The 26,393-nt window shown below is 45.5% G+C and overlaps 2 protein-coding genes across 4 annotated transcripts; one reads left to right on the top strand and one right to left on the bottom strand.

Moving 5' to 3' along the window:
- Nucleotides 1–2,051: 2,051 nt before the first annotated feature.
- Nucleotides 2,052–21,652, bottom strand: KIF4A (kinesin family member 4A). 3 transcript variants are annotated; one of them, XM_061445658.1, is made up of 31 exons: nucleotides 21,628–21,652; nucleotides 21,266–21,408; nucleotides 21,046–21,160; nucleotides 20,212–20,402; nucleotides 19,852–19,944; nucleotides 18,554–18,720; nucleotides 18,215–18,309; nucleotides 17,890–18,009; nucleotides 16,663–16,838; nucleotides 15,576–15,637; nucleotides 14,758–14,893; nucleotides 14,194–14,252; nucleotides 13,880–13,985; nucleotides 13,105–13,170; nucleotides 12,616–12,801; nucleotides 11,919–12,022; nucleotides 11,346–11,490; nucleotides 10,754–10,864; nucleotides 9,956–10,039; nucleotides 9,252–9,365; nucleotides 8,850–9,005; nucleotides 8,168–8,262; nucleotides 7,687–7,816; nucleotides 6,762–6,932; nucleotides 6,267–6,374; nucleotides 5,433–5,510; nucleotides 5,236–5,337; nucleotides 4,439–4,600; nucleotides 3,933–4,052; nucleotides 3,104–3,226; nucleotides 2,052–2,713 (listed from the first exon to the last, which is right to left on the bottom strand). In XM_061445658.1, exons 2-31 carry the CDS (start codon nucleotides 21,386–21,388, stop codon nucleotides 2,528–2,530), a joined length of 3,684 nt encoding a protein of 1,227 aa, XP_061301642.1. In that variant the 5' UTR covers nucleotides 21,389–21,408; nucleotides 21,628–21,652; the 3' UTR covers nucleotides 2,052–2,527. The 3 variants fall into 3 exon arrangements, with proteins under 3 accessions (XP_061301642.1, XP_061301643.1, XP_061301645.1); XM_061445659.1 differs by having other exon boundaries at nucleotides 14,758–14,890; XM_061445661.1 differs by lacking the exon at nucleotides 3,104–3,226.
- A 123-nt stretch (nucleotides 21,653–21,775) lies between these two features.
- On the top strand, nucleotides 21,776–24,491 carry PDZD11 (PDZ domain containing 11). Its single transcript, XM_061445657.1, has 6 exons — nucleotides 21,776–21,894; nucleotides 22,016–22,099; nucleotides 22,473–22,529; nucleotides 22,836–22,934; nucleotides 23,112–23,172; nucleotides 23,583–24,491. Exons 1-6 carry the CDS (start codon nucleotides 21,808–21,810, stop codon nucleotides 23,615–23,617), a joined length of 423 nt encoding a protein of 140 aa, XP_061301641.1. The 5' UTR covers nucleotides 21,776–21,807; the 3' UTR covers nucleotides 23,618–24,491.
- Nucleotides 24,492–26,393: the final 1,902 nt, after the last annotated feature.

The following is a 26,393-nucleotide window of genomic DNA, read 5'->3' as shown; positions in this document are numbered from 1 at the left end:
GTTAAAACTTAAACAGGGGAAGTTTAGATTGGATCTAAGGAGGAAATTCTTTCCTGTGAGGGTGGTGAGGCACTGGAATGGGTTGCCCAGGGAGGTTGTGAATGCTCCATCCCTGGCGGTGTTCAAGGCCAGGTTGGACGGAGTCTTGGGTGATATGGTTTAGTGTGAGGTGTCCTTGCCCACGGCAGGGGCATTGGAACTGGATGATCTTAAGGTCCTTTCCAACCCTAACGATTCTATGATTCTATGATTCTATATATGCCTAATGACTAGACAATCCTTAGGATCATTTTTCAGGCTGAGTCTGTGATTCTGTTTCAACTTTCCCTGTACACACAGGGTGACAGCCTTGTATAGGTCTAAACTATACAACTTCTTATATTATAGATCATGTATATATAGAATATAGACATGTCCTCTGCAACAAATGCTCACAATCACCTATTCTTTTATATATGTAATAGTCTAACATATCTATAAATGTATATTCTCACACTAATACATGCATAAATCAATTTACATCCTCACACACAAACACTCGGTCACACAGTGACGCAGTCTTACACCTGCTCTACAAAGCCCCACATGGGTACATGCACACACACATATATATCGTTATATTTACCATATAACTGGAGAGGGATGTTTTCTGAGCCCTCCAGGGTGCCCCCTTGCTTCCCCCAGGGCAGCTTGTCAGCAGCTGTTGGGCTCCAGGCACAAAACAAGAGTTGCTTGTCTCAATTTAAGCCTTTGAACATGTCCGGTGGCACCAGGAGTTGGCATGACGTGACTTGTGCTCCGCACAGCTCCCTGCTTGCTCTGGCTGGCTGAAGCATGGCATGGCTGAACACAGCTTGGCATGGCCCAGCACAGCTTGGCATGGCTTGGCACAGCTCAGCACAGCTTGGCTTGACACAGCTTGGCTGGTCAGGCCCATTCCAGGCCTTGCTGCTTTGTGTGGGCTGGGAGGAACCATCTGCACCAGCTCCCTGCCCTGCTGAGGAAGGTGCCTTTTTGTGCCACCAGAGCATGGTCAAACCAACACCCGGACAGGAGCACACAGGGGCTGGGACTGAGGTTCAGGTTCACACAACTCATCCAACAGCATTGCCCTCCAGCCAGACAGCAGCGTTTGGGAAAGGTGAGACCTGCCACCGTGGCCACTGCTCATGCACCTCCTCAAGAACACGGATGTTTCACAAAGCCCTTTATGAGAAGGACAAGTTTGCTTAAACCACAGGCATCTGCACCTTGTGTGTCGCCACACAAGGATTTGTTGCCTTTATGCTGTGTCTTTGTTCTTCAAATACCCCACAGTTCCTTACTCACCATTCCTAAGCCCTCTCATAAGGGAGGGGCAGGCGTGTGGGATGGATGGATGGATGGCCTTTCATTAGGTCAAGTTCTCCCAGGCAAGCACAGAGCTCCAAGCATGGATTTATCAGTGAGCACATTGCTGAGTACAGCACAAACCCTGCTCCTGCTCCAGCTGCTCCCACCACTCCTCTTAGAAGGAATGAGCTTGTAAGAAAGGGAAAGTGACATTGCTCTTTCTAAGGTCTTTCTGGTACTAAGAGAAACCATCCAGATAGATACCCTTTGATGTTTATTAAAGGCCTGTCTGAGCAGCTCCTGTGCAGCAAAGCCTGCCTGGCTTGCACAGAGCCAGAAGCCACCTACCAAATAGTATTGCACCTAGCTCACAATAAACAGAGAGGGCTCTTCCAGCTCAGGGATGGCATCTGTGTGCGAGTCAAAAGCACAGGTCTGGGTTATCACCGCTACCACTGGCGGCGAAAAAACCCACAAAACAATTACATTTGTCACTGCCTCATGCTGTGACTCAAAAATCAGGACAGCAGCAAGGAGGGGGAAGGACACCCTGCAGGGACTGCCTGCTTTGAGTAGGAAAAAGACCCGAAGTGAGGCTTCAGGGGCAACAACACAGCAAGTGGAAGGGAGATCCCTGCAATTAACCCTGGCCTGGGTGGGTCACTACATACAGTCATGTAAAATCACTTATCATATGCAGTAATGTAAAATTAGAAGTCAGGGGGTTTTAGTAGTTACTTTATTAGAGCTACCAAGTTAAAATCACTACAATATTCACAGGCAGCTAGAGCAAGGCTCCAACTTCACTGAACAATGACAGGCCAGTGCCCCAGAGGTAGAGAAACACCGACTGTTCCCACCCTGCTCTCTAGGTTAAGACTACAGACAGCACCTCCAGCAGCCTGGGACAGCCCTTCGTACTGGATTAGAGGACAGGACCCAGGTTTCCAGTGCAAAGGCAAAGTTCTTTCAAGATTACGGATTAAACTGTACCCAACACGTTCACAGCTCAGGATGGAATGAGGGACCCGGATTGAATCAACTCCATTCACTGCAGAAATTCCAGAGCCACACATACAAATATTCACAGAGAACTGGACAGGACACAATCTAACAAAACTCCACTTTTTTTAAAGTCATCACTGACATGGCCTGAAGGAACACAGCCCAGGCCAGTCATGCACCTGTGGGCTCATCAGTTGCGCTCTTCCTTGATAGGGGTGCAACCTGAGAAGAAGCTGGTATTGCTACTCAGCATTCTCTTCTTTCTCTTCACAAGCAGGATCTGGTTCTCTTGGGACTCCTCATCACTCATGAGCATGGAAGCAGGGTTGCTGGATTTCTTCAGGAACAGCTCTTGGTCTGTGATGGGTTTCAGGACCTATCAGAAAGGAAAAGAAGGGAATCTGAGTGGATCAGCGCCCTGAAACACTTGCTGTTCACTGTACACAGTGGTTTAAGAACAATAAATTTTGACTTGGGACGCAATCACATCTATGAGCCTTGCCAGCACCAGACTCTCGTTGCTGGAAGGCGCAGCAGGAAAGCATGGTAAGCCTGTGTGGCAAAATTTTAGCATGAAAAGAGTTGATCAGACTCAAAACAAACACAAGCTTTTTTGACAGCTGCAATCTGCTCAGAATTTTCTAGCACCAGTCTATCACCCTGTTTGTTTGGGCCTTTTTTTGCTTACAGATCCATCAGTAACATCATAAACAAGGTGCTCACACATCCAGAGCCCTTCCTCTCCCCATACACCTTTAGGCAGTACCTTTGTGGGTGGTGTGGCACACACAGGATGAAAAAAGGTGCCTTCCATAGTCACTTCAGTGGGGTCTTCAGGTTTCAAGGAACCTTCAGAGTCCCTTCCTTGGTCCTCACACTGCGCAGCATCCTGGGGGCAATACTATTTTGAAGCACTTTTAAAACTTCCCCCCCCTTCCTTCCCCACCAACAGAAGAAGAAATACCAGCGGTCCCTAAGCCCCCTTCTCTCCAGCTGTGAAGTAATTCCTAATCCAGGGTGCCAGATGCCTCTTCCAGGCAACTGCCTTCATAGAAGAATCAATAATTAAAGAATGACTATGGGAGATCTCTGCTTCAAATCTCAGAAAGACTAAGGCACTCAGAAAGAGTAAGGCAGACATTTCTAGCAAGAGTTCCAATGAACATCAGTTGCTCTTGAAGCTCTCCGATGCTACAACTCCCACCCCAAATAATCACTTTCCATTCTTCAACAAAACCAAAAATAACCTGAAAATGAGTTAAGCTTTTGTGCCACCTGAAGCCAAAGATATAACTTTTATCTACCAAGGGCAAAAGAAAGACCCGAACTGTTTGTCCTCACATTCATGGCTGACAATTGGTGGTAGGTAAATCTATGAGACATCTCCCAGATGTCAATCTTCAGTGCAGTGGAAAGCTTTGGGCTCAGTTAGCACAGGGCAAAGCTGAATCAGTGACATTTACAGATGTTTCAGCAAGGTGCGTATGCTTTACCTTGACAAACTGTGCATGTTCACTAACAGCACAAGCACTTATCCCTTCACCCAGCTTTACTTAAACACTGTATAGTGTGGCTGTAAATGCAGCACTACTCACCAGAAAGCCAGAGTCTCTGTTTCTGCATTTGGCAGGGTCACAGCTACAGCCTTCAGTGCAGCCCACTTTCTGCTTCCTGCAGCCACACTGCCTGTTTCCACACCGGCCCTTGCAGGAGCACTGACAGAGAAAAGAGTTCTGTGTAGAAAGAGCTTTGGTGATTTATAGACTGCTTCTAGTTTGCCACTGCAGCACACCACGGTGGGAGCACTACACAGGGATATTATGACAGGCCATCGCTTTTCCACCTCACTAAAGCAGGCTCCATGAAGGAATAAGGCTGCTGTAGGGGTTCACTATTTTGCTGCTGTCTGAAATATACAGGCCAGTTCAGTCACAGGCAGCTGGACAGAACACGTATCTCATGGTGGAAAAAAACTTGTCCAACGAAAAACTGTTTAGGAAGGTGTCACTAACTATAGGCAGCCTTTGCTCTTTATAGATCCTTAGGGATACAGGCTAGTGACTCCCTCATAGGTAACAAGTCAAAGGTGACTGGATCTTACCCCCATTGTGCTTTTCTTTGTTCCTTTGACCGCTTTTACTGGAATCCAGTCTGCGTCGTCCACCTCTGCTTCAGACTCCCCCGACTCAGAGAACAGCTCTTCCACATACATTTCTGAGGCTCGTGCACGGGGTTTTGCTGTCGTCTGGCGGCGAGCCTTTGGCTACACACAGAAGTTAAAAGCATTGAGGCCCCAGAAGAAGTAACAGGGGGTTTACGTTTTATTAAGGCACTTCAGACCCCCATCAACACAGCCCCATTCCTCTCAGACAGCCAGGAAGGCTGTAGGGTTAGGGAGGAGAGAATACCAGATTGTCAGGATTAAAAATTCAAAGCTATAGGTTGACAAACCCTTGGGAATTTAATAATTTGTGTCACAGCCTTGACAAAGTTTTAAAGAATTTATTCCTCCCAGCACTAAGATTTGGCTTTTTTGCAAGGTAATGATTCAGAGACTGGAGATACTACAGAGAGAAAGAGAAAACATGAGGATTACAAAGGAGGATACAGAGTCAGACATATTTAAACTAAGAAAACAAGTTTGGATTTTTGTTTGGGGTTTTTTTCCTGTTTTAAGATTGAAACCATTAATGCAAGCCAGTTTCACAGTATTCTGAAATCACAAGCCTTAAGGACTCTCTGAAGTACAGACAAGGCAAACTCCAATAATTAAAGAACAAGATGCCTCGTAAAAAGCAACCTGGGAGAAAGAAACCAAGACTATTAACAGCCAACATTAACTTTTGAAGAGAACTCAGGTACAATAAAAGTATGAAAACTGGTACGCAGCATCTTTACTTTGGGTGGAATGTAATCAAAAGAAGAATCTGAGGACTCTGATGCCATTTGCCGAACGCGATGGAGCTTCTGTCCACTGGCAACTTGGAGGAGCAGCAGTTTCTGTTAAGACGGACAAAGGTTAGCAAAACATTTGCAAACTACATTAATGCAACTGCTAGGAAGCTCTTCAGACCTCCGCCTGTACAGATCTCTACCTGTTTAAGAGTGTTGTTTTCATGGAGAAGTTCTTGGTTCTTCTCGCAGAACTCCCTCATTTTCTCCAGCTCCTCCTCCTGTTTGCAAGACAAGATGGAATCTGTAGGCTTACATGGAGGAGGGAGCCCAAGTTTGTGACAGATTTTTTTGTTTTGATCTGTCTGGCAGCACCAGAGGGGGTTCTTCGTATTCTCCATCAGGAGATCAGCTCTCACGTCTAGATCAAGACAATCATTAGTCCTATTGCCTTGTTTTAGGTCTAACACCACCAATACAGAGAGAAGTTGATCCTTTCAGAGTGACCATTTAATACCTAAAATCGTCTGTTTCTAAGGCTTACCTCCAAATTAGGCACATCTATGACTGATTTTGCTTTAATACATTGCTGAATATGCCTTTTGACAAGAGCTTGCTACACTACTTAATTCTTTAGGGACAAGAAAAGTTACAGCATACGAAATACTTATACGATCAAGCTAAAGTTGTTCCATCACTAGCACGGTGGAAATATGCTCAAAGGACTAGTAATAGCATGTTGAATATCCTAACTAAAGGTGTTCTGAGCATGGAAGTTTATGTGAGCTGGTCAGATTGTGACGGGCCTCAACACTGCATTTACATTTATTTAATGGAAGAAGATATTTAAGAGTCAAAAAAACCCCAGGCTTATTCAAACCTGTATAGCAACTGGCCCCTGCAGCCAACTGAACTGAGCAACTTTAGCTACAAATGGAAATACTCTCAATCCTTCTTCACCTTCCTCACTCTAAAGCTACTACTCCAAGTAGCATGTAATGAGCACACCCACCCCAAGTCACATCCGGACACTCTACCTGGAACCTAAGTCGCTCTTGCAGCTCTTTCTCCTGCTCATTTAGTGAATCTTCTAATTTCTTCTTTGCTGCTTCTTTTTGCTGGAATTGGCTAAGCAGGTACAGAACCTAAAAGCAAGTTAATGTGTTAGAGACAAACAGGCATGAATGCCTAAGTAGAAATCTGGCAGCCCAGGAAAAGGCCTTAATTTCAGAAAGATTCTTTCTGCCACTTCAAAGCATGATTCCACCCTGATCTACTTTTAAGTTATCTTGTGCTCAGGTGTAACATCCTCATTTAAAACACTGCAAAATGTTATTGAATAAACCAACTTGGATAGGACAGAAGATGAACAGGGAGATTCCTTGTTAGCTATCTGCAAAAGTCTAATAAATCTTCATCAGATATACAGCAACAGGTTTCAGCATATCCCCTTTCCCTTTATCACTGAGCCCATCCAGGAATCACAGTCCCAAGACACAGGAGCTCTGAAGATTTCCATCACTTTATTTTACCTTTTCCTGGTGGTGCTGCTCTTGCAGCAAAAGCTGATTTTGGAACTCAGTCTCCACCTCTGCTAGGTGGTTTTGCTCTTCAGTCAGCTTCTTTTGTATGTCTGAACAGCTGGCTTTGCACTGCTGAAAGCTACTCTCTAATTTGCTTTCTTGCACTTTTGAGGAGACCAGCTGAAAGACAGAAGCAAGATGATTGCTTGGGTCAGTGAGTTCCAGTTCCATGTTTCTTAATGCCAGTTGGGACAGCTATGCAGCAGTCTGATGGCAAAGCATTTCTGTAGCTTAAAGACACCATAAGAACTGGACTGGCCATCAGCAATGAAATTATATGAGAAATTCAGAGCTAGATATTTGACAGCTGGTATGGAGGTGCAAAACAGCAGGAAGTCTTGTTAACAGTTCTAGATTAATCTCTTTTCCTGCAACACTTTCAATCTGAGTACTGGGGGGATCTCAAGAAAGAATGCTCTCTCATACTAGCTCCTTAATTCTTTTCCTTTAATTTCCAAGCACCAGGGACTGTCATTCAGTTGCTCTTTCCTTAATCACACATTAGCCCTATTCCTACTTGTCCCTACTCCCAGTCTTCTTAGGGCCTCTCACATCTCAACATCCATTCCATGGCCCCAGAGCACTCCCCTTCTTTCCCTGCAGACTGCCTACTTATTCAAGAAGATTTTTAGGTACTTCTCTATTCCGTTTCCCTCTTCCCTGTTTTTCGAATTTTCACTCCCTAAACTGATCTACAATACAGGAGAATATTTTAAATCAGAAGTTGTGGGGGAAATAAATCTCATCCAGTAGAAGAGAGCTTCCCTTGAATTCATCCCTGCTGTCAGCTTGTTAGTCACTTCCTTTCATCCCTGGCTAAGCAGACTTACAGCCTTTGTTTTTAGTGATTAAAATAGGATAATTCAGAATTTACCTCTCCAAGGAGATACTTCAAAGCACATTTAGCTTCTAGGATCGTTGCAATGTTGTCCCAACGCTGTTTCGCACGATCTCCGTTGTCAGCATCTAAGAGTTTCTGCTGCAGATCAGCTATTTGGGCACTCCTTTGGAGGAACACATTTGAGGTTTACATGTATTTGAGGTTACAAAACAGGAGAAAAACTGGGCTAGTGACTGGGCTAAAAGTGCAGTGCTTCGCTTATACGGAGATGCTCACAAGCAGAAAAAAAAAGCAATCCTAGTTTCTGAGTAGTGTCCTCACAACCCCACGTTCTGAAAGAATTCAGGAGAAACACATGGTCTTATTTTTACTGCTGGTGTATAAAGTTCTTTTACTTTCTCTTCTGTGAAACAGAAGAGTTGTAGAAAGAGAAGAGCTAAGACAAAAAAACAACAAAAAACCACCCCAAAAATGGGGCAAGGCCATGTAAATCAGCTCTGGTGCACTGCCTCACCTGAGCCCCATCTCAGTTTCCAGGCTTTCTATCTGCTTCGCCATGGAAAGGTCCATCTCTGATGCCTGCAAATCTGCGATGGAATAGGTGCGTCTCTAAAGAAGTGCAGCAATGGACAGAAGTGAGCAATACACACAAGACTGGGATTTCATTTACAGACAACATTACAGCATAGCTATTATAAAATCCTCAAGTATCTTTCCATAGTTTAAATTACATTGCTCCGTCTCAGAGTCTTTGATTAAGGGGTGTGACCCATTTGACTTTATTTCCTTTGCCAAGATTCCCAGTTTAAATAGAATCTGTTTCTAGGCCCAAAGGAAGCAGAAGGCCTCCAAAACGATGGTTTCAAGATGGGTTTCTTCTGTACAATCATCTTGACAGATTTTTGCAATTTAGCATGTCCACCATCCAAGCTCATTTTACACTTTCTAGCTTTGGTTGTGACCCACTCACACCCATCATATTTATTGCATTAAGAAACAAGTTATTTCAGCAACTCTGTTCCGTGATATGCCAGAGGACAGTAACAACACTAAATGCTTTCTTCCAGAAAGGTAACCATCTCCATCCCTACCACCTGAGGGGAAAGGTCAAACAGGAGCAAATCAGAGTAAGCAACAGTATTTGCTGAACAGACAGAGGCGTGAGGCAGGGAAAACGGCATTTCCTTCTCTCTTACCCGTAACTTTAGAGGTGGGTTTTCCCCAGCCTCTTTCTTCATTTTAAGCTGATGGATCTCCTGTGCCAAGATCTTTCTGTCCTCCAGAAGGTCAGCAAGGTGCCGCCGAGCCTCTTCAGTACTAACGAGAACCTCTACTTCATTTGCAAGCCAGCTCTGGAGGAAAAAAAAACCCCACCAAACCCCAAAACCCAGTATAGTGGTTTGCTGTAGTCTCAATTTCAGGACCGAATCCCTCTCTGAAATGCTTTCACAGGTAAACTGAATAATCATATTGCCTCTCTTAATATGCTCCCCCATGTTCCTCCCCTCTGCTCTCCAGCCATCAACCCCAGCAGCACCTATTGTGTTCACAAAGTTAAGTCTACTCATTGTTGCAATGCACAGCATCTTGTCACCCACTTTTACTCGTGCAGCAACTCCTTCCATTCCCCGATTTTGACTTTCCTTCCTTTTATCTGCAGCCTCCTGTTGTTTCTGAAGAGCATTCTTTAGACGCTTGTTAGCGGCTGCTGCCTGTAAAACAATTTGCACAACAGCTGAACAGTAAATACCTCAATCTGAAATGGTTGAAAACATGATGTATTCACAATGCAAGTCAGACACTAAGGCAGTAAAACAGAGCATAAGGTTAGTAAGACCAGAGTAGCTTCAGAATTAAGTGACTTGATTGGTTGACTTTGTTTCCTTTGCCAAGATTCACAGTCTAAAAGGAATCTGTTTCTAGGCCTAAAGGTAGCAGAAAGCCTCCAAAATGATAGTTTCAAGATGCATTTCTTCTGTACAGCCATTCTGAGAGATTTTGCAATCTAGCATGTTCACCACCCAAGCTCATTTTACACTTTCTAGCTTCAGTGTCTGAAATACATTTGCCACAGAAACCTGATGCTCAAAAGGTAATTCAGCCTTTAAGGGATAGATTTAACTTGAGTCCCTCTAAGGCCACAGACAGAAGCACAGTATTTTTCTACAGAGAGAAAAGCACCTATTTCCAGACCTTCAAACTGCTTTGAAGAAGTGTCTGCATATTCTATTATGACCTTCAACCTCACTTTGCAGACCTTTAGGAACTGGTCAGGAGTTTCTAGCAGATATGGGATGCTCACCTCTTCTGTTTTGCGCCGAAGCACATTGGCCTGCTTCTGGAAATCGCGCTCTAGCTTCAGGAGCTCATATTGTCTCTTGCGATCCTGCAGGGAAATAATGTTAAGACAGATGGAAAAATCACCCCTCACATTAGTACCTGTGGCCAGATTCACAATTCTTGGAACAGAATAGTTAAGCTTGCTGTTCCACAATGCATGTGCTTCATAACGATGTCACTGATCATTACAAGCTTAAGACATGTAGTGCCTCTAAGAACAAATGGCTGTTAGGCTTAAAGTGACTAGAAGGGCTTCAGACCTTCCATTAAAAAGGTTTAGGAGCCTTAAAGCTGTAAGAGACTACGAACCACTTCGCATCCCAAAGCAAACTTGTTACAGTAAGAATTCCTGTGAGGCCAGAACTCAACAGCTACATGTTTGTAGCTGGATTTCATTAACAATTCTGTTTACCTGAATTGTTAGGTGGATGCAATATTCCTTTGAAAGTTTAAATACCTCCCATTCTGTGGCCAAGCCCTAGAACTTTCAATGCTTAAAAATATTAAATATTTTTGCCTTCTGCTTTAGAGCTGAATCATGACAACTGTGTTGACAGCTTTAAGATCTCCAGACACAAGTGGGCCCATTTATGACAACTGGTGAAAGGTGGCAACCATATGAACTAATGTTATCTTCAAAGAATTCCCCAGATGTTTTTCAGGTGCTCAATAGTTAAACAAAGCCTTTCAGCAAACACTGTAATGATTTGTTTCACTCTTCGAAGGGAACTACAGTCTGGGGGGCTTACTGCTTGCTCACCAGTTCTTTCAGCTGGATCACTTCCTTGTCCTTCTGTTGTTTCCACTGCCTGAATTTCTCAGCTTCCTCTTTCATTTGGCGCATCAGCTGTACCCGTTGGTTTTTCATTTCCTGAAAAATAGAAGGGGCTGGAATCGTCCAGCACTTGCATCCTGAGTAGTTCCAAACTACATTCCCTTGGTGTGTTTGCCAGGGGTGGGGAGCGGCAGATGGGCTACAGTGTGCTGCCCACCCTGTATACTTGCCTAGGGACGCTCTCAAAGTGCTAAACTGAGAATTCATTTTTTAAGGAATAAAGGGAAGGCTAACATATGCAAAGTATATAAAAGGAAATCCAAGTGAAGTGATGTGACTGAGGCAATAAATTATCAGAATAGCCAGAAGACACTTTGGACTTCTTTTATTCTTCCAAGTCTCCGTAGCCATCGGCCTATTGTATTACATCAGCAATTGTGGTCACACAACCAAAGAAATCTTGCAAAATAACCCCAGTATTCTCAGTCTAACAAAACAGAAAGCGAGGGCCTTCTCTCCCAAACCTGCTTTGTCTACACTAGAGCAAGCCTGAGAACTGCATGCTACGGTTAGTTACCCTGATCTCTTGGTTCAGCTTGGAGACAGTGTGTTCTGTAGATTCCTTCAGCTTTAAGAGCTTTGACTGCTCATTCAGCTTTTTCTTCAGCTCACTAATTTGTCCTTCCAACTCCTGAAGTCGCTTCCGACGCCGTTCACTAAGTCTGTGGAGAAGTCACACTTTACAAACAGGCCCCCCACCCAAACTGTTACTCTCAAACAGGTACTCTCCAACTTTAGGGACACCTTATGAAAAATGAAGGAATTCTCTTTCCCACTGATGAAAACCCTCTATCAGGCTTTTCTGCAGTTCATATCATTCACATGCCATGTTAAAGAGATGCATCTGCATTAAAATAAGAGCTTTACAAGAATTATAGAATAGTTAGGGTTGGAAAGGACCTGAAGATCATCCAGTTCCAACCGCCCTGCCATGGGCAGGGACACCTCACACTAAACCATGTCACCCAAGGCTCCGTCCAGCCTGGCCTTGAACACTGCCAGGGATGAAGTGCAAGACAATGAATTTTCACAGGCACATTAACACAGTTTTCAGCACTGTAAGCTACACAGCTCTCATAGTCACTCTTACTTGGCTTGGTTGACATCCTTCTTTGCCATATGCAGAGCAAGGATCAACTCCTCCTTTTCTTTTTGCAAACTGCTGACCTCAAGTTCCAGATCCTTGATATTACTCTAGAAAGAACAAGAATAGTAAGCCTCCAAATAAAAGCCCTGAAACCATACTTCAAAACAAAGCTTTATGTCTGGAAGCCTTAAGAAACCACATTCTTTTCCAACAGGCTGTAAACCATTTTGTCTAAAAGCAGTACAAGTGTGAAAATGGCCAGTCTGTCATACACCGAGATCTTAGGCCACAGAACCACCGTGGCAAACTAAAAGTTATGACTGAAGTTATGACTGAACAATTTCAGAGACAGGAGATCCCAGCACAGCTAGTGAACAGATCACCTGGCTGTACTGCAAGAGTTAACAGTGAAGTACTAGCATTTTGCTTGGTGTGGCCAAGCAAACCTCCAAGTAAAAGCAGAGAAGGCCATTCTACCTAGAACATACAGTGGCTGATAGCTTACTTCAGGGAAAAGACTGTCTTCTGGTGGTAGAGCTATTTGTAGGTAGCTGGGCATGATGATCCCCCCCTTTTCTGCTGACCCCTGTAGTTAATTCCCCACTATGCCCAAGAGAGCAGTGACCCAGCTTAAGGAAACAGACCCAATAAGAACACACTCATGAAAGGACAGATCATCTCCTATTTCAGAAGAGCTTACCTGGTATTGGGACTGAATGGGCTCCAGCTGACTATCGTTCTGTGTCATTTTTTTGGCAAGTGCCTCTTTCAGAGCCAGGACTTTATCCAATTCAAGCAGCTCTTTGGACATCTGTGCTTGACGGAGGGCATGTTGAGTGGTGAAGTCATCTGAGGATCTCTTGGTATTGTGGCCCATTCCTGCTTCCTGAAGGAGACACAGCGATAAACAGGAGAGGCCAATCCAATCCACCTATGTGATCACAGGTTCTGCAGAACACTTCAAATTCAATTTTTACATAAAAAATTAAGATACTTTAAAATAAGAACAGCTTATTGATCTTTAACAGATTGAGCAAATAAGAGTTTAGAAAGGCAGCACACACAAAAGTGACACGTTCTTTCCCAAACATCTGGATTAGAAAACTAGGGTACGGATGCAGATAGGAGAGATCAGGGGATAAAAACATGCCCCTGGTAAGGTCTGCACTGCTGGACTCCCCTCACTTACGGCTGTAGCATCCTGTCCAGAGTTTGCCACCTCTGCAGCAGCTTCTGCTCTGGCAGCACTTTCACTCTATATAGGACAATGAGAAAATAATTTTGGTTAAGAGTGAAAGATGAAGTAAAAGGACACCAACAACAGTCTGTTAGCCTGTTATGACAAAGCATAACGTTATTCCCCTCTGTCCAGAAAGCTGTCCCTGGAAAGAGGATGACATTTTCTTCCTCCTCTAGCAAAGTGAGGATACTCCTCCTAGACTAACTGGACAAGCCATTCTTTCTAGTCTTCTCTCAACTCCAGCATTGGCATCCAGCTCCTCACAGGAGTAAGGAGTCAGGGAACAGGGGGAACATCTAGCAAGGGAGAACAGCGAAGATCCTCAATTAGATGAGGATTGGGCAGCTTCTCTTTGACAATTTCAGGTCCCTACGATTTCTGTTGCTCATTAAAACTAGCAAGTTCATAACTCTCTTTCCAACTTTTGAATTGCAAATCCGTGCTAATCTCCCACTGTCAAATTCTTTTATGGAGTCTCTTCCTTCCCCCCTCACCACCACGTGCAGCCACTCAAGCACAACTGGCCTTTCTGCAGCATTAAAAGTACAGCAGGACAATTTGTCTTGAAGTAGATATCAAGAGTCATTTAATACTTTCATTCTTGGGCTCCTTAAACAAGGCTTCTGCACAGCAGAATAAACTGCTCACCAGATGAACAGAGGAACCCTTGGTTTTGCTAGTAAACTCACTTGGCACACTCTTCTCTCCCAGGATTCAGTCTTACCTGCAACTGAGCCAAAACTTGCTGCACATTGCGAATCACTTCAATATTTTCTTTTAGCTCCTCATCTTCTACATTCTCTACCAGCTTCTGTAGATCAAGCTTGCATCTGCAATGCAGACGTGGGAATAAGTCCGTGAGTATTACATGGCATGTTTGTGTCACACACACTAATAAGGAACAACTTTCCTCATTGAACACACAAATGAGCCCTAGGTGAACAAACACAAATTGAGTGTACCCACTTCATCCCAACAAAAATGTTTAATGCTGAAAGATATTTCCTCAGCATAAGTAGGGTGTGGAAACAGACTTACACATCATGTTGCTGAAGTTGCTCTAGTTTGGCATTCATCTTCTCATTTTCTTGTTCTGCCTAAGAGAAGTCAGAATTATACTGAACTGTAGGAATAGCAAGTTAAGAAGTCAGCAAATAGCTAATTTATTTGTAGCAAAAGGCATGTTTGTCAGTTGGTGGCAAATCAATGCACTGAAAGATCTTGCATGATCATTGCCACGAGTTTGCTTAGACTAAACACCCTTTTTCACAGGAAAAATATGCTGCAGTGAATCAAAAAGCACAATGAGGTGGGGGAGAGAGAGCACATGTGTAAGTGCTGGTACTTAAAACATTAAAGGAACAGAAAAGCTGAAATATTCAGGTCTTTCCCTCACTGAAGTCAACAGATCTCTAGGCTCTGACTGGCTCTGGAAGACTTTTGGATCTGACTGATAGCTACAGATTTTAAACGAATGTGAAAGGAACATTAAAGACAGAGATTCCTAATATGCCATTAATACAGGAGCTGCTATTGATTAGTCTTTGGCTAAAAAGGGAAGTCATGCAACTAAAAAGTTTTTCCTGGGTAACTGAACCTTACCAGAATGAGCTTTTCCAACATTTGTGCTGTCTGGCCAGCAGCCTCACTCAGCCCTTGGCTCAGCTTTTGATTCTCCTCCATTAGTGATTGGTTCCTCTCCATCAGGGACTGGAGATTATCAGAAGGTGCCATGCTACTGAAATATTAAGGACTGGTTTGCTTGTGAACATGACTTTGCTAGAGGTTTGCAATAGCACTGAAATTGCCTCCAAGTTTCCTAAATAACTTACAATAAATATAGGTTGTAGCAGAGAAACAGAAATCACTGGAGGAAGTCTAATTAAAAAAAATATGTAAGTAATACAGCATTACAAAAGTAGACATTTGAAAGAGAAGAAAACAGCTTTTTGAAACAGGAATGCTGTTTGACCAGTCTGTAAACTGAATGTACTTGGGTTTTGGAACATGCTCAGGAGACAACAAACACCTAAACGATCCCACTCTTTCCTGCATTTTGTGCTTTTAGGAACAATGGAGACGGAGGTGCCCTACAATTAGAGGTAGAGGGGAGAGGAAGAAAAGAGGGATGGATGGTTCTGAAAAGCAGACAGTTAGGAGACATTGCCATGCTCCTCATATTTCCTACAACTGGTTTTTGCAGTCTTAAGGGGATTCCTACAAAACTACGTGACCCACGCATGCATGGAATTTCAGTAAATGTGACAAAGAGAAGGAAAAAAGGGTGTTCAGAACCTGCTAAAACACAGCTCTTTGCTCTGCCCTCAACTCTACAGCACTGCCTAGAGCAAAGGAGATCTAGAGCCTTTGTTGGTGTGTGATGGCCATCAGAACACTCAGCATTAATATACAAATCTTACTTGATAGACACTGGGAGGATCCCTCCATGGGCCTGCAGTAGTAACACCTGCAGTTGTTGAACCTAGAAAGGCAAACAATTATTACTTGTAAAGCTCTCCCATACAGGAACTAAATGGTTGAAGGAACACTGTTAAGATCCTTTATCTTAATAAAAGTCATATGCTTCACAACTGTTCTTTTACAGGCAACGGCCTGTGGGAAGGAATCATGTTGCTAAGTATTTTAAGTAATTTACTCATAAAAAGAAAAGCTACTTTGTCTTCATCAGGAATGCTCAGATCAGAACATGGTAAGTCACCCACAGAGAGGTGATATGCTGTTCTGTGTGCAGGGTCAGGGACCTAGCTGATGTAAGGCACAGGTCTCCCGCTTTGCTGAACCAATGTTCTGTTGCTACTGTTTGCATGAGATAGTCAGAGCATTTGCAGTCCTAAGCTGCCTGAATATGTAATTTGAATTTACAGGATGCTAATAACCGTTCACTCAGCTTTGGTGAACAGTGCTATGAAGTAAGCAAAACAACTCCCTTGATCCATTGTGGAACCAGAATACTGAGTTTTTCTCTGGAGAGATAGCATGAAAGACTGTCATAGGCATAGTGTTAAGTAAGCATAGCAAGCCTAGTTAACTCTCATTGGTAGACAAGCCCTTGGGCACTTCTGGCTTCGAGTTTAGCCAATTCCAGTTTATGCAGCTTATTTACGTCTCTAGCTGACCACATAGGAACACTCCTCACTTTCTGCTCTGTGCTGGACATAGACAGGTGATGTCAGCAAGGCAACCATCACTGCATTTCTCATTTCACCTGTAGCCTAATGGGCAGGCAATGACTTGTTCAATGGAAGGGAAATACAAATCAAACTAATGTTATCATTTTTTTGTTGCATTGAATACTTGTTGTAGAATTACAAGTAATATTCATGTATATGGCACTTATATACCCATCTCAAGAGACAGAGAAACACATACTAAATAGTTTTTGCTTATTTTGTGTAGCTAGGCATCCTGCATCTTTGCTTAACTCTTTAATGACCTTAGTACCAAAAGGACAGACCTACGCTTCTCACAAGAAGGAGCACACAGTACCTGCTGCTTTAGTTGATGTAACTCAGCTGCTTGAGGATCCCGGTTGACAATTGGCTTATTTTTTATTTTTCTTGCTCTGTCAGCATAACGCAGAGTATTCAGGGTTTCTTCTAGATTGGAATCCGCTGGGCTTACACAGGCAATCATGAGAGTGTGGCTGTTTCCCCCCAGAGAATCTGAGAAGGAAAATACAGCACAATCAGCTTATTTTGTAAGCCAAAGTCCCAAAGTTATGTCTCATCCCTAAGCCCCAGCTATTTCACATCAGAAGTCCCAGTAACGTTGTTGTCCTGTTAAGTAATTTCTGTAATTACTGCAATTTCTGTGTGCTATTTCTGGCATAGTTCTTTCAGGTTACTTCCTCCCTTCTCCCACACAATAATACCCAAGATCCCCATGGATATCCGGACATCAGAATTCACACTACCTTCAGATTTAAAGAATTATTGGCCAACAATATATTTATTCAACTTGTCCAGCTGTATGGCATCTTATCCTTTTGTTTTAGACTAACACATATCAGCTACTTAAAACTTATGATCAGGAAAAAAAAAAAAAAAAAAAGGGTCCCATAATAACCTCTGCCCAACCCAGCTTCTTTTTATTAGGTACTTCCAGACAGGGAAAATACTGAAAAGCCTAACTTGTTGTACCAAATTATTTAACTACAAGAAAAAAACTCCAGTAAATTGCATGACTAAACTTACGACTATACTAAAGGTTAATTTAGGTAAAATGCATTAAAAGCCCATCACAACTACAGAAAAATAAGCACCATAAGGACCAGATACTCAGACTAAGAAAACAAAACAAACACAATGCATACAGTGAAGGCACAGACAGCCTGAGCTTCATTTTGGTTGCAATATTCTCCAGTAAGTAGCTATAATTAGGGTATAATAATAGATCTCTGCTTCCAGACATAGCTTCTCATCTTTTTTCTCCTCACCAAAAAACTAAATGCGCTTTGTCTAGTTTCCTTCTATCACATAGGAACTGCAAAACAGGTGGACTCAACTGTGTCCATCTCAACATATTTGCAACCTCAAAAATCAGAGTACAGAACAGGCCCAGCTTCAGCAAGAAGTGGAACTAAACCATTAAATGCAAGCCCTCCTGTCAACAGCAGCCACTGCTTTGAGCTGTGGGGTTTTATGGCTGTTGAGGTTTTTTTGCTACTTTGTTATTTAAAGTGCATATGTAGATTTATCGTCATCTGTCTCTTACCTTGCAGCAATCTTGTTAACTTTGAGTCTCTGTATGGGACAAAACCCCCCTTTTTATTTTCATCACCAAGGGCACTAATTACATTCCCCAGGCAGAGAAGACCTCTGTTTATGTTGATACCTGCAGACAAATAGATGACAGTGAGCAGAGATGTCTCAGTAACTGGGAACTGTTCATTTCCTGTCCTTATTAAAAAGGAAAAAAAAATAATCAAAAAGGTTTAAAAAAAGCACATTAAAAGTGTTAATTAAAAGAATTGCTTTGCTTTTTTATGAACTCAGAAGCGTTAAGAAACCCAAGCTATACCAGTCATTTTCCTACACACCTTCTTTTAGTCTGTCTCCCTCAGCCTTGGTCTTCTTTTGTCTCTCGGAGCCAGCAAGATCAACCAGGTGCAGCTTGGAGCGAAAACTGCTGTTCCTACGGCAGAAAAAAACTATTTTACTCTCTCAAGTAAACATGCAGTTAGGAAAGCAGTCCAGTGGTTACTGTAGTTGAGCTACCAGGCTGAAAACCATTCTTCATATCAGAGACAGCCAAGTAAAGGAACTGCCTCAAGCTCAGCTGAGTTCATCCAAGACCAGGAAAGAATGACAGGACTGTGAAATGCTAAGTAAGTCTGACCCCCAACAACTGCTAGGACTGGCTGTGCGATCACACTTACTTGTCACTTTTCTTCTTCTGGTCAATGCAAATGGTGAAGATGGCATGGGACCGTGAGGACTGGGAATTCATTGCTGTGGAAGCCACTGTCCTGGAATTATTCCCTTGCTCTAGGCAGAATACCATCTCTTGGGCACAAGTGACATTTCTTTCTGTTAACCCTACAATCTGTATCCAGAAAGAAAGCATTATTTATCCTCTTTATCCTGACTTCCATCAGAAAATTTATCCTGTCTTAGACTGTAGCAAAGTTAATTCCCTTTGTAAATATGCATTCACAATAATCAGCCTTATTTCAAGCCAGAAGCTTGGTATGGATTTCCCCCAGCAAAAATTTGCTCTGAATTTCCTATCAGTAATGTTAATCCTATCATCTCTCCTTCATACACACGCCAAGTTCCTCCGTGCCTGCTTGAGAGCTAGCTGGGCTCCTCAGTATTCTGTGGAGAAATCTAGAGTTGCCTTCACATATGCCTGGCCAAGCTGAGAGCTGACAGCTGTGCCCATCACGGGCACAGAAAGTGGAAAACTGGCTGGTGGGGGCGGCGACTTGTGTGAATAGAGCAGAGGGGAGGCAGGTTTTTAGGGACAGAAAGGACTGCATAGCGGGCACTGATCATGCTCCTTGGCAAGCTTGCATTTTCCCTAAAGGGCCTGTCTCCCTGAATCACAATGCTGCTACTAACACATGGACGAGTTGCACCATAGTATTTTAGAGATGACAACAAACAGCACAGGACTACATGTAACAAAGACATTAATGGATCAAAGTGACATGACACCTAAGCTGTGTGCATGACAACTGACAACCTACCCACCACTGCAGACTGAATTGGTGTGAATAAAGCACAGCAGAAGCTCAGCTACAAAATGAGTACACGGAACAACCAGTAGCATAAGGCTTATCTGCACGTATGCACAAAACAAGTAACCTGGGCACTAAAATAATTTCCTCTCAGGATCCTTTTGTTGTACACTACTTCTGCCAAAAGGAAGAGTGCAATTGCAAGGGTTTGGAATTTGGTGAAGGACTCAAAGCACGTTCTCAGATATTCACCTAAAATAGCCTTCAAAAGAAGTCAGAACAGAACTTGTCTTCGTGATGAATGTTTTCCCCTATTGGTGTTACCCAAGTAAACTTAAGAATCAACAACAGCTCGGATTTTGAAAGAAATGAGTAGTTGTGATGATTTCACGCACACTAACACAAAGCAGTGCTTAAGGAGTCAGACAGTTCACCAAAACATTCATCCCATGCCATATCACGCTGTATGTGACCCATCTAACAGGGCAACAGACCTTTATGCCTTCTTTTGGGTCTTCCCGTATGCTGATTGGAGAAGGCCGTTCTCTTGATGGACACAGAAGGTCTAGAATATCCTCATTGTAGATCTGAAAACGTCAGAGCAGCAGTTCAGTTATCAGCCTTGCATGGAGACAGACACACAGTTATGCTGAAATCATGGCTACCTCTGTACTGCATTCTGTTCGTTTTACCGCTACTGAAAGACACCGAGGACTCGTAATCAACTTCCTGACAAGACATTATGTGGTCTTTGGGCTTAATTTAACAAATACCTACAATTTGAAGGAGGTGGCCTCATTAAAGCTCACTTTATTTGCAGTTCATAATAGCTTGAAAATCAAAACAACTTTTACCTCTAGATAAGAAACTTTGAGGACGAATTCCCAATCCTGCCTTTGTTCCTTCTCCTTAAACAGCAGCTTGATTACCCGCGGGATGACTCCCACACTGGGCTCATCCTCTTGACTGGCAGTGTAGGTACCTCCCATAGAGTACGTTTTCCCAGATCCTGTCTGTCCATAGGCTAACACAGTGGCATTGTACCCTGGGGAACAAAGGGTGCCCAGATCAGATAATCACATGGGAACCAGAAGAAGCTTTAATGAACAAAACTGCATTCTGGGAAAAGCACTGATCCTTGACATCTATTTAACAGAAGCTTTATGCACAGATCACAGCAACATAAACACAGACAAAATTGTTATTCCAACTGTTTGTTAAAGCTTTATTAGAGCTATATTAGAGCTAGTCACAGAAACACAGTGTAAGTTCTGTCATCCCAGCTCTGCAGTACCATCACTAACAGCTCCTGGTATGAGATGCTTAGCAACTCATCCTATTATTCTTGATAAAATACTCTTGCCTTACAGAAACAGCATCAGGAAATAAAATGACCTAAAGAAAACACAGAGATCATTTTGTGGAGTGTAACAGGCTGCAAAGAGGCAAGATCTAGCACAAGAGGTTGAAGTCACAATCTGGCTAGTGCGGGATTTAATTTTCTGAGAAAAACAAAAGAAAAAGTGAGTCAGAAGGAAGAATTAAACAGCACTTCCTTCCACAGCTGAGCCCACCAAAACTCCCAGTAATTTAAATCAGAGTTTAAAGGTTGGACCAGATGATCCTTGAGGTCCCTTCCAAGCTGGTATTCCACAATTCTATGATGTATAAGCTCAGTTAACACGCACCTTTGAAGATGCCTCGTATGAGAGAGGACACAGCTGTGTTGAAGACCTCCTCTTGCTCGACAGAAGGGTCAAACACGTAGTCATATGTGAACGACTTATCATTACCGACGACCACCTGCGGAGCAGACAGACATACAGACCACGCTCTCTACGAGGCCCCAGCAGCACCCCGAAGGAGGGAGGCACCGCCAGCCCCGGTGCGGAACGCGGGCTCCCTTACCTGCTGCTCCCCCGGCACGAAGGACAGGCACATCTGGCACCCTTCGCTGATCTCCTTCGGCACTAAGGGCCGGCAGCGCAACGCCACTCGCACCGGGATCACCTTCGCATCTTCCTTCATCATTTTCAGGCACCGAGGCCGCCCTGCGGAGGAGTGGAGCCGGGTTAAGGCCTCACGGGAGCAGCACCCATCTCTGCCAGCAGGTACCGTGCAGGGGCCTGGGCCGCAGCTGCAAGGCCTACACCCCGCTACCGGCTCTACCAGCGCCCAGCCCCGACAGGCAGCGGCCGTGCCTGAGGGGAAGGGGGAAGCTGGGGGAGCAACTGCCCTCGCAACCGCCACCGGCCCGGCCCGAGACCCACCAGGCTCCTCCGCTGCGAGCTGCGGAGGCGGCGCCGCAACCGCCAACATTCAAACGGGACCCGCGTTCAGCGAACCGCCAATGGCGGCGCCCTGCGTCAGGGCGCACGGCGGGGCGGGGAGGGGAGGAGCGGGCCGGGCTCTGCCCCGTCCCGTCCAGTCCCGTGAGGCGGCGCGGCAGCATGGAGGGCCGGCTGCCCTACGACGACTTCCCAGTGGTGTTCCTGCCGCCCTACGAGAGCCCGCCCGCCTGGGTGCCGCCGCATGAGGTGCGGGGATGGGGCGGGATGGTGGTGGTGGTGGAGCGGCGGCAACCCGGGGCGGGCAAGCGGCGGGGGTCCGCGGCCCGGCCCGGGGTGCGCGGCAGAGCTGACGGGCGTTGCCTTGCAGAGGGTGTACCACCCCGACTACAACAACGAGCTCACCCAGTTCCTGCCCCGCACCATCGTCTTGAAGAAGCCGCCCGGGGCGCAGGTGAGGCCCCGCCTAACACTGACCCTTCTCCCCCTGCCTGCGGGGGGCGCGGGTCCCTCCCGGTCGTTTCCCCCCTTGCTCGGTTCACGGTTCCCAGTGCCCTTCCTGGCAAAAATTGCTTGAAGCCGAGTTGCGGGGTTGCGATAATCCCCGACGGGCAACGTTCTGGCAGCGGGGTGATGCCGGCGCTGGTGCTGCTCCCAACCGGGAGTGAACGGAGCGAACGTGAGTGAGGCAAGAGGTGTTCACGTGTGGGGATGTGGAGCTGATGGAGGACAGGGAGCGGGGAGGAACGCTGAATCTGAAACACTGGCAGCGGAAAGGATCCTGGGTCAAAGCCCGGGTTGTATTTCACTGCTGTTTTCTCTCGCAGCTGGGCTTCAACATCCGAGGAGGAAAAGCCTCGCAGCTGGGGATCTTCATCTCTAAGGTGTGTCTGTCCTTTACCATTTCCTTACGTCTATCCTGTCTGTTCCCTTGGGTGTTGCTGAGCCAGCTGGGTGTGCAGGGAAACTGTCATATGAGTGTCTGAACTCACAGCTGTAATTTGCCACGCACCAAGCAGCCATTCCTGCAGCATTGCCTGATCTCTCACCAGCACACAGAGCATTGGTGCTGCACTGCAGTACCCACTGCTCCCCATCCTCCCCTGTCCTATAGATGGGCACCATGGGGAGGCTCTGGAGCCGGGCTGTGCCATGGGTCACTGCTGTTGTCCCTGCTGTTCCCTTCACAGGTGATCCCCGACTCAGATGCACACAGGGCTGGGCTGCAGGAAGGTGACCAGGTGCTCTCAGTAAACGATGTGGATTTCCAGGACATTGAGCACAGCAAGGTGAGCACTCTTGCAGCTCCACTGCTGAAGCAGGGACAGGATGGGGAGGAATTGTGCACCCATCATCTCCTTCCGGTCCCTCAGCCTGCACCAGCTGAGCTGGTGACACCACGAAACTGATGCATTCCTCTTTCCTCCAGCCCAGTCTGGTCACTGAGCAACTCTTTCTGGTTTCAGGCTGTGGAGATCCTGAAGACAGCCCGTGAGATCACCATGCGTGTGCGTTACTTCCCCTACAGTAAGTGCCCTCCCTAAGAACATTCAGATTCTGAGTGAAGGATAAGACTGTATTAGTGCTTGGTTTCTGTAACCCCCGAGTTCATAGATACAATGGAGGGGGAGGAAGGTCAGGTCAAGCCAAACAAGGATTCTTTATAAAATGGAAACTGACTCTCAAGTGAAGAAAGAAGAAAAACAGAGAGCAGAGGAAGAGACTTCAAACTTTCAATGCCCTAAAATAACATGAAATGAGTGGCTGGGGTGCAAATACTACTTTAAAGCCAGCTGCTACCCAAGAGGGTAGCAAACACTGTCTCTACTTAGTGAGGTATAAATGGAATGTATTTTCTCCTGTAACATTTTTGCTAATTCCATCTTGCCATCAGCAGCCAGCTCTCCTGCTCTTTCAGCCTTGCCTTTCCCTTCCAGATTACCAGAGACAGAAGGAGAGAACTGTTCACTAGCAGGCAACTGTCTGCTGGGTTTCCAGAGGGGCCATCCTGCTAAGAACTCTCCTTTTCCTCAACATCTAAGATGACATACCGTGTTTCAGCTGTCACTGGAGGTACAACTGTTCTGTTGGCTGCACAGGCATCGGCTGTTTCCTGCATGGAGGGATACCAATGGAATCTTATTTAGTTGGAAGATGGACAGGGCTTTAGTCTGTACTCCTTGAACTGGATGTTGAAACAAGCTGTTGAAGCTGATGTGCACGTGGGTACCAGAGGGCAGCTTCTCTGGCAAGATCTGTGCTTCTCTCCTAGCACAACTTGAATTAAATGTGAGGGCACTGCTGGTTCTGGATCCAACCCTCGTTACTAGATACAAGGCAAGAGGGTATGAGCATGCTGGAGCACAGCACAGCCTTCGTCCTCCAAGAGATCAACCTGTTCACTTTTCTGGTACCATGAAGTTCTTTCCTTCTCTATTGTCCTACCTCTGCTACTCCCTGCTGGGTTTACTTTGGACTCAAGAACAGGAGTAAAATCCACTCAAACTCAGTTCACATATCTCACTGCACTAGTCTGCCAAGGCAGGTTTGTACCTCTGTGCTGCTTAGCCACCCCCCACACTACAGGACCGAGATGCTCTCAGCATGTTTGTGAACTGCTGTAGGTGCTTGACTGGGTTCCTCCCAGGGCAGCATCGGCACGGTTGAGGGTTTCACACACGGAACCAGCTTTCTTCACTTGGCATAGTCCTGTCGTGTGCTACTCCGCACAGTAGTACCACATACTAAGTGGTATCAGGACAGCCCTTGTGCCGTGGCTATCTGTGTGGTGTTTTCTGCTTATCTGTAATAACTGAAATAATAAAAAGTACAGCAACCAGAGTTCATTCTGTTCCCACTCAGGCTGTCTGTGTGGAGGGGGTTGTTTGTTAACACATTCAGCACTACTCTGAGGAAGTGCTGGGTGGACAGCCGAGACAAGGCTTGGCTCCAGTTGCTCTTGCAGCCTGTGGGAGGAAAGCATGGGACCCATACAGCATGCAGCTCTGGTTTAAGGCTGTTCTTCCACCCACACAGCTGAAAGCCAGTCCTTGATTTTTAACCTGGAGCACTGCTTCAGCACTACCTGGAGCAAGAGCTGCAGTGGAGGGTTGTGTCTGTGGTGCCACAAACAACTTGCTTGGGATGGTGAAGGGTAGTAGCCCTGACCCAAGTTCAGCACTGCCAGCAAGCTTGCTCTTAGCTCAGTTGCTGGGTAGAAAGCTGAGCCAGGCTGAAGCAGAATAAAATACACTAGAAAAGAAACTCCGAACAGCAAACTCAGCTTTTCTAGCAGGGAAAGCATTCTGGAAGCCCCACTGTAAGATGTAGGAGCTCTTCTCTGGGGCCAGGCCTCTGTGTCCCATGGAATGTTCACATCTGCAGTCTCACACCAGTTTCCAGCATTTATATGTTCCTTTGGGAAGGATGCTCAGGTTGCAGCAAGGCAGCCTCCTACTGGTCCACCTTCCCTTCTCCCCCTGTTGTGCCCAGACATGCCAGGGAGGTGGTCAGTTCCCAGCCCCGAAGCCAGCTCTGGTCTCTGCCTGCTGGAAAACAGTGATTGAATGCACAACTCAAGCTTTCAGCACACAATCCAACGGCTGAGGAGCCAAGAGGCACCTTGAACTCTCCACAGGAGACTGCAAATACAACCTCAACGTTCAGTTTGTTCATCCTGCTTCTGAGCAGTCCCTCACAGGAGCTCCAGGGAGATGCCCAGGGCCGCTTCCTCCCTTCTATTACTCAGAGGTAATTAGTTGGGTGCTTTCACAGCCGTCTTGCTGACCCCGTGACTGGCTGTAGGCAAACAGGAAAGAGCAGATTCTTTGTCCAACATACCTGAGGCATGAGTGTAAGTTAACTGACAAAGCATTAATGGGGTTTGCACTGGCCACCACAGTCAATTTTATCCTCCGGAACCAGAAGGACAAACAGCAGTTACTGATTCCTGATGGTAAAACAACAGGTCCAGGAACATTGGATAATTTTTAGCAACTTGCAAAACAGGCCAAAAGTCATGAGGACTGGAGCAGATCTATGTCAGTGAATTAAGTCCCTGGCCAGGGAGGCAGATTGGCAAGATACTGTAGGTAGCTTGACCTTCTGGAGCAAAAGCCCTTCTCCTCCCACTGTACTCCCAAAGCCACACTCAAACTCTGTAAGCTCACCCTTCATCCACCCTACACCACACCAGACAGCATTGTCAAACCTACAAGTGAAGTATGCAGAGGCATCACAAGGCTCCTCTTCAGCAGCAGGACAGCAAAAGTGTTGGTGAAATAACTTTATTTAGTGTGATACACGGCTGTGGTCAGACAGTCCATACTCATAGTAATAGTCACACTTACTCAGCTAACAGCTAGGAGACAGCAGGGCCAGACACACACTCAATATTATACACATCCATAGAGAAGACAGTGGGAAGTGACCTATTTCATTTCACTAATTACCCCCCCCCCCCCCCATTACTTAGGGTCTCCTCCCTCCCTCCCCCCAGGTCCGTGACTGAACAACACAACAGCAGGGCAGCGCACACCTGCCTGTGAGAAGGGGACAGCAAAACCTGTTCTACAGCAGACACGGACACACCAACAAACATCAGCAATTCCCACACAACAGGGGTATGTACAGAGGAGGGGATTGAGCTTCCCGGACCAGGGGAAAGGAAGGGACACTCCAGAGTGAAGGGGAAACCACAACCCAGCTTCCTCTTGCAGGCCAGCTCACCCAGAGTGGAAGGGACAGGG

The sequence above is a fragment of the Pezoporus flaviventris genome, unplaced genomic scaffold, assembly GCF_033815535.1.
Source record: "Pezoporus flaviventris isolate CSIRO_AGI_PZ_B2104156 unplaced genomic scaffold, CSIRO_AGI_Pfla_v1 ptg000005l, whole genome shotgun sequence".
Classification (NCBI taxonomy): domain Eukaryota; kingdom Metazoa; phylum Chordata; class Aves; order Psittaciformes; family Psittacidae; genus Pezoporus; species Pezoporus flaviventris.
This window is presented reverse-complemented; position numbering and strand designations above follow the sequence as displayed.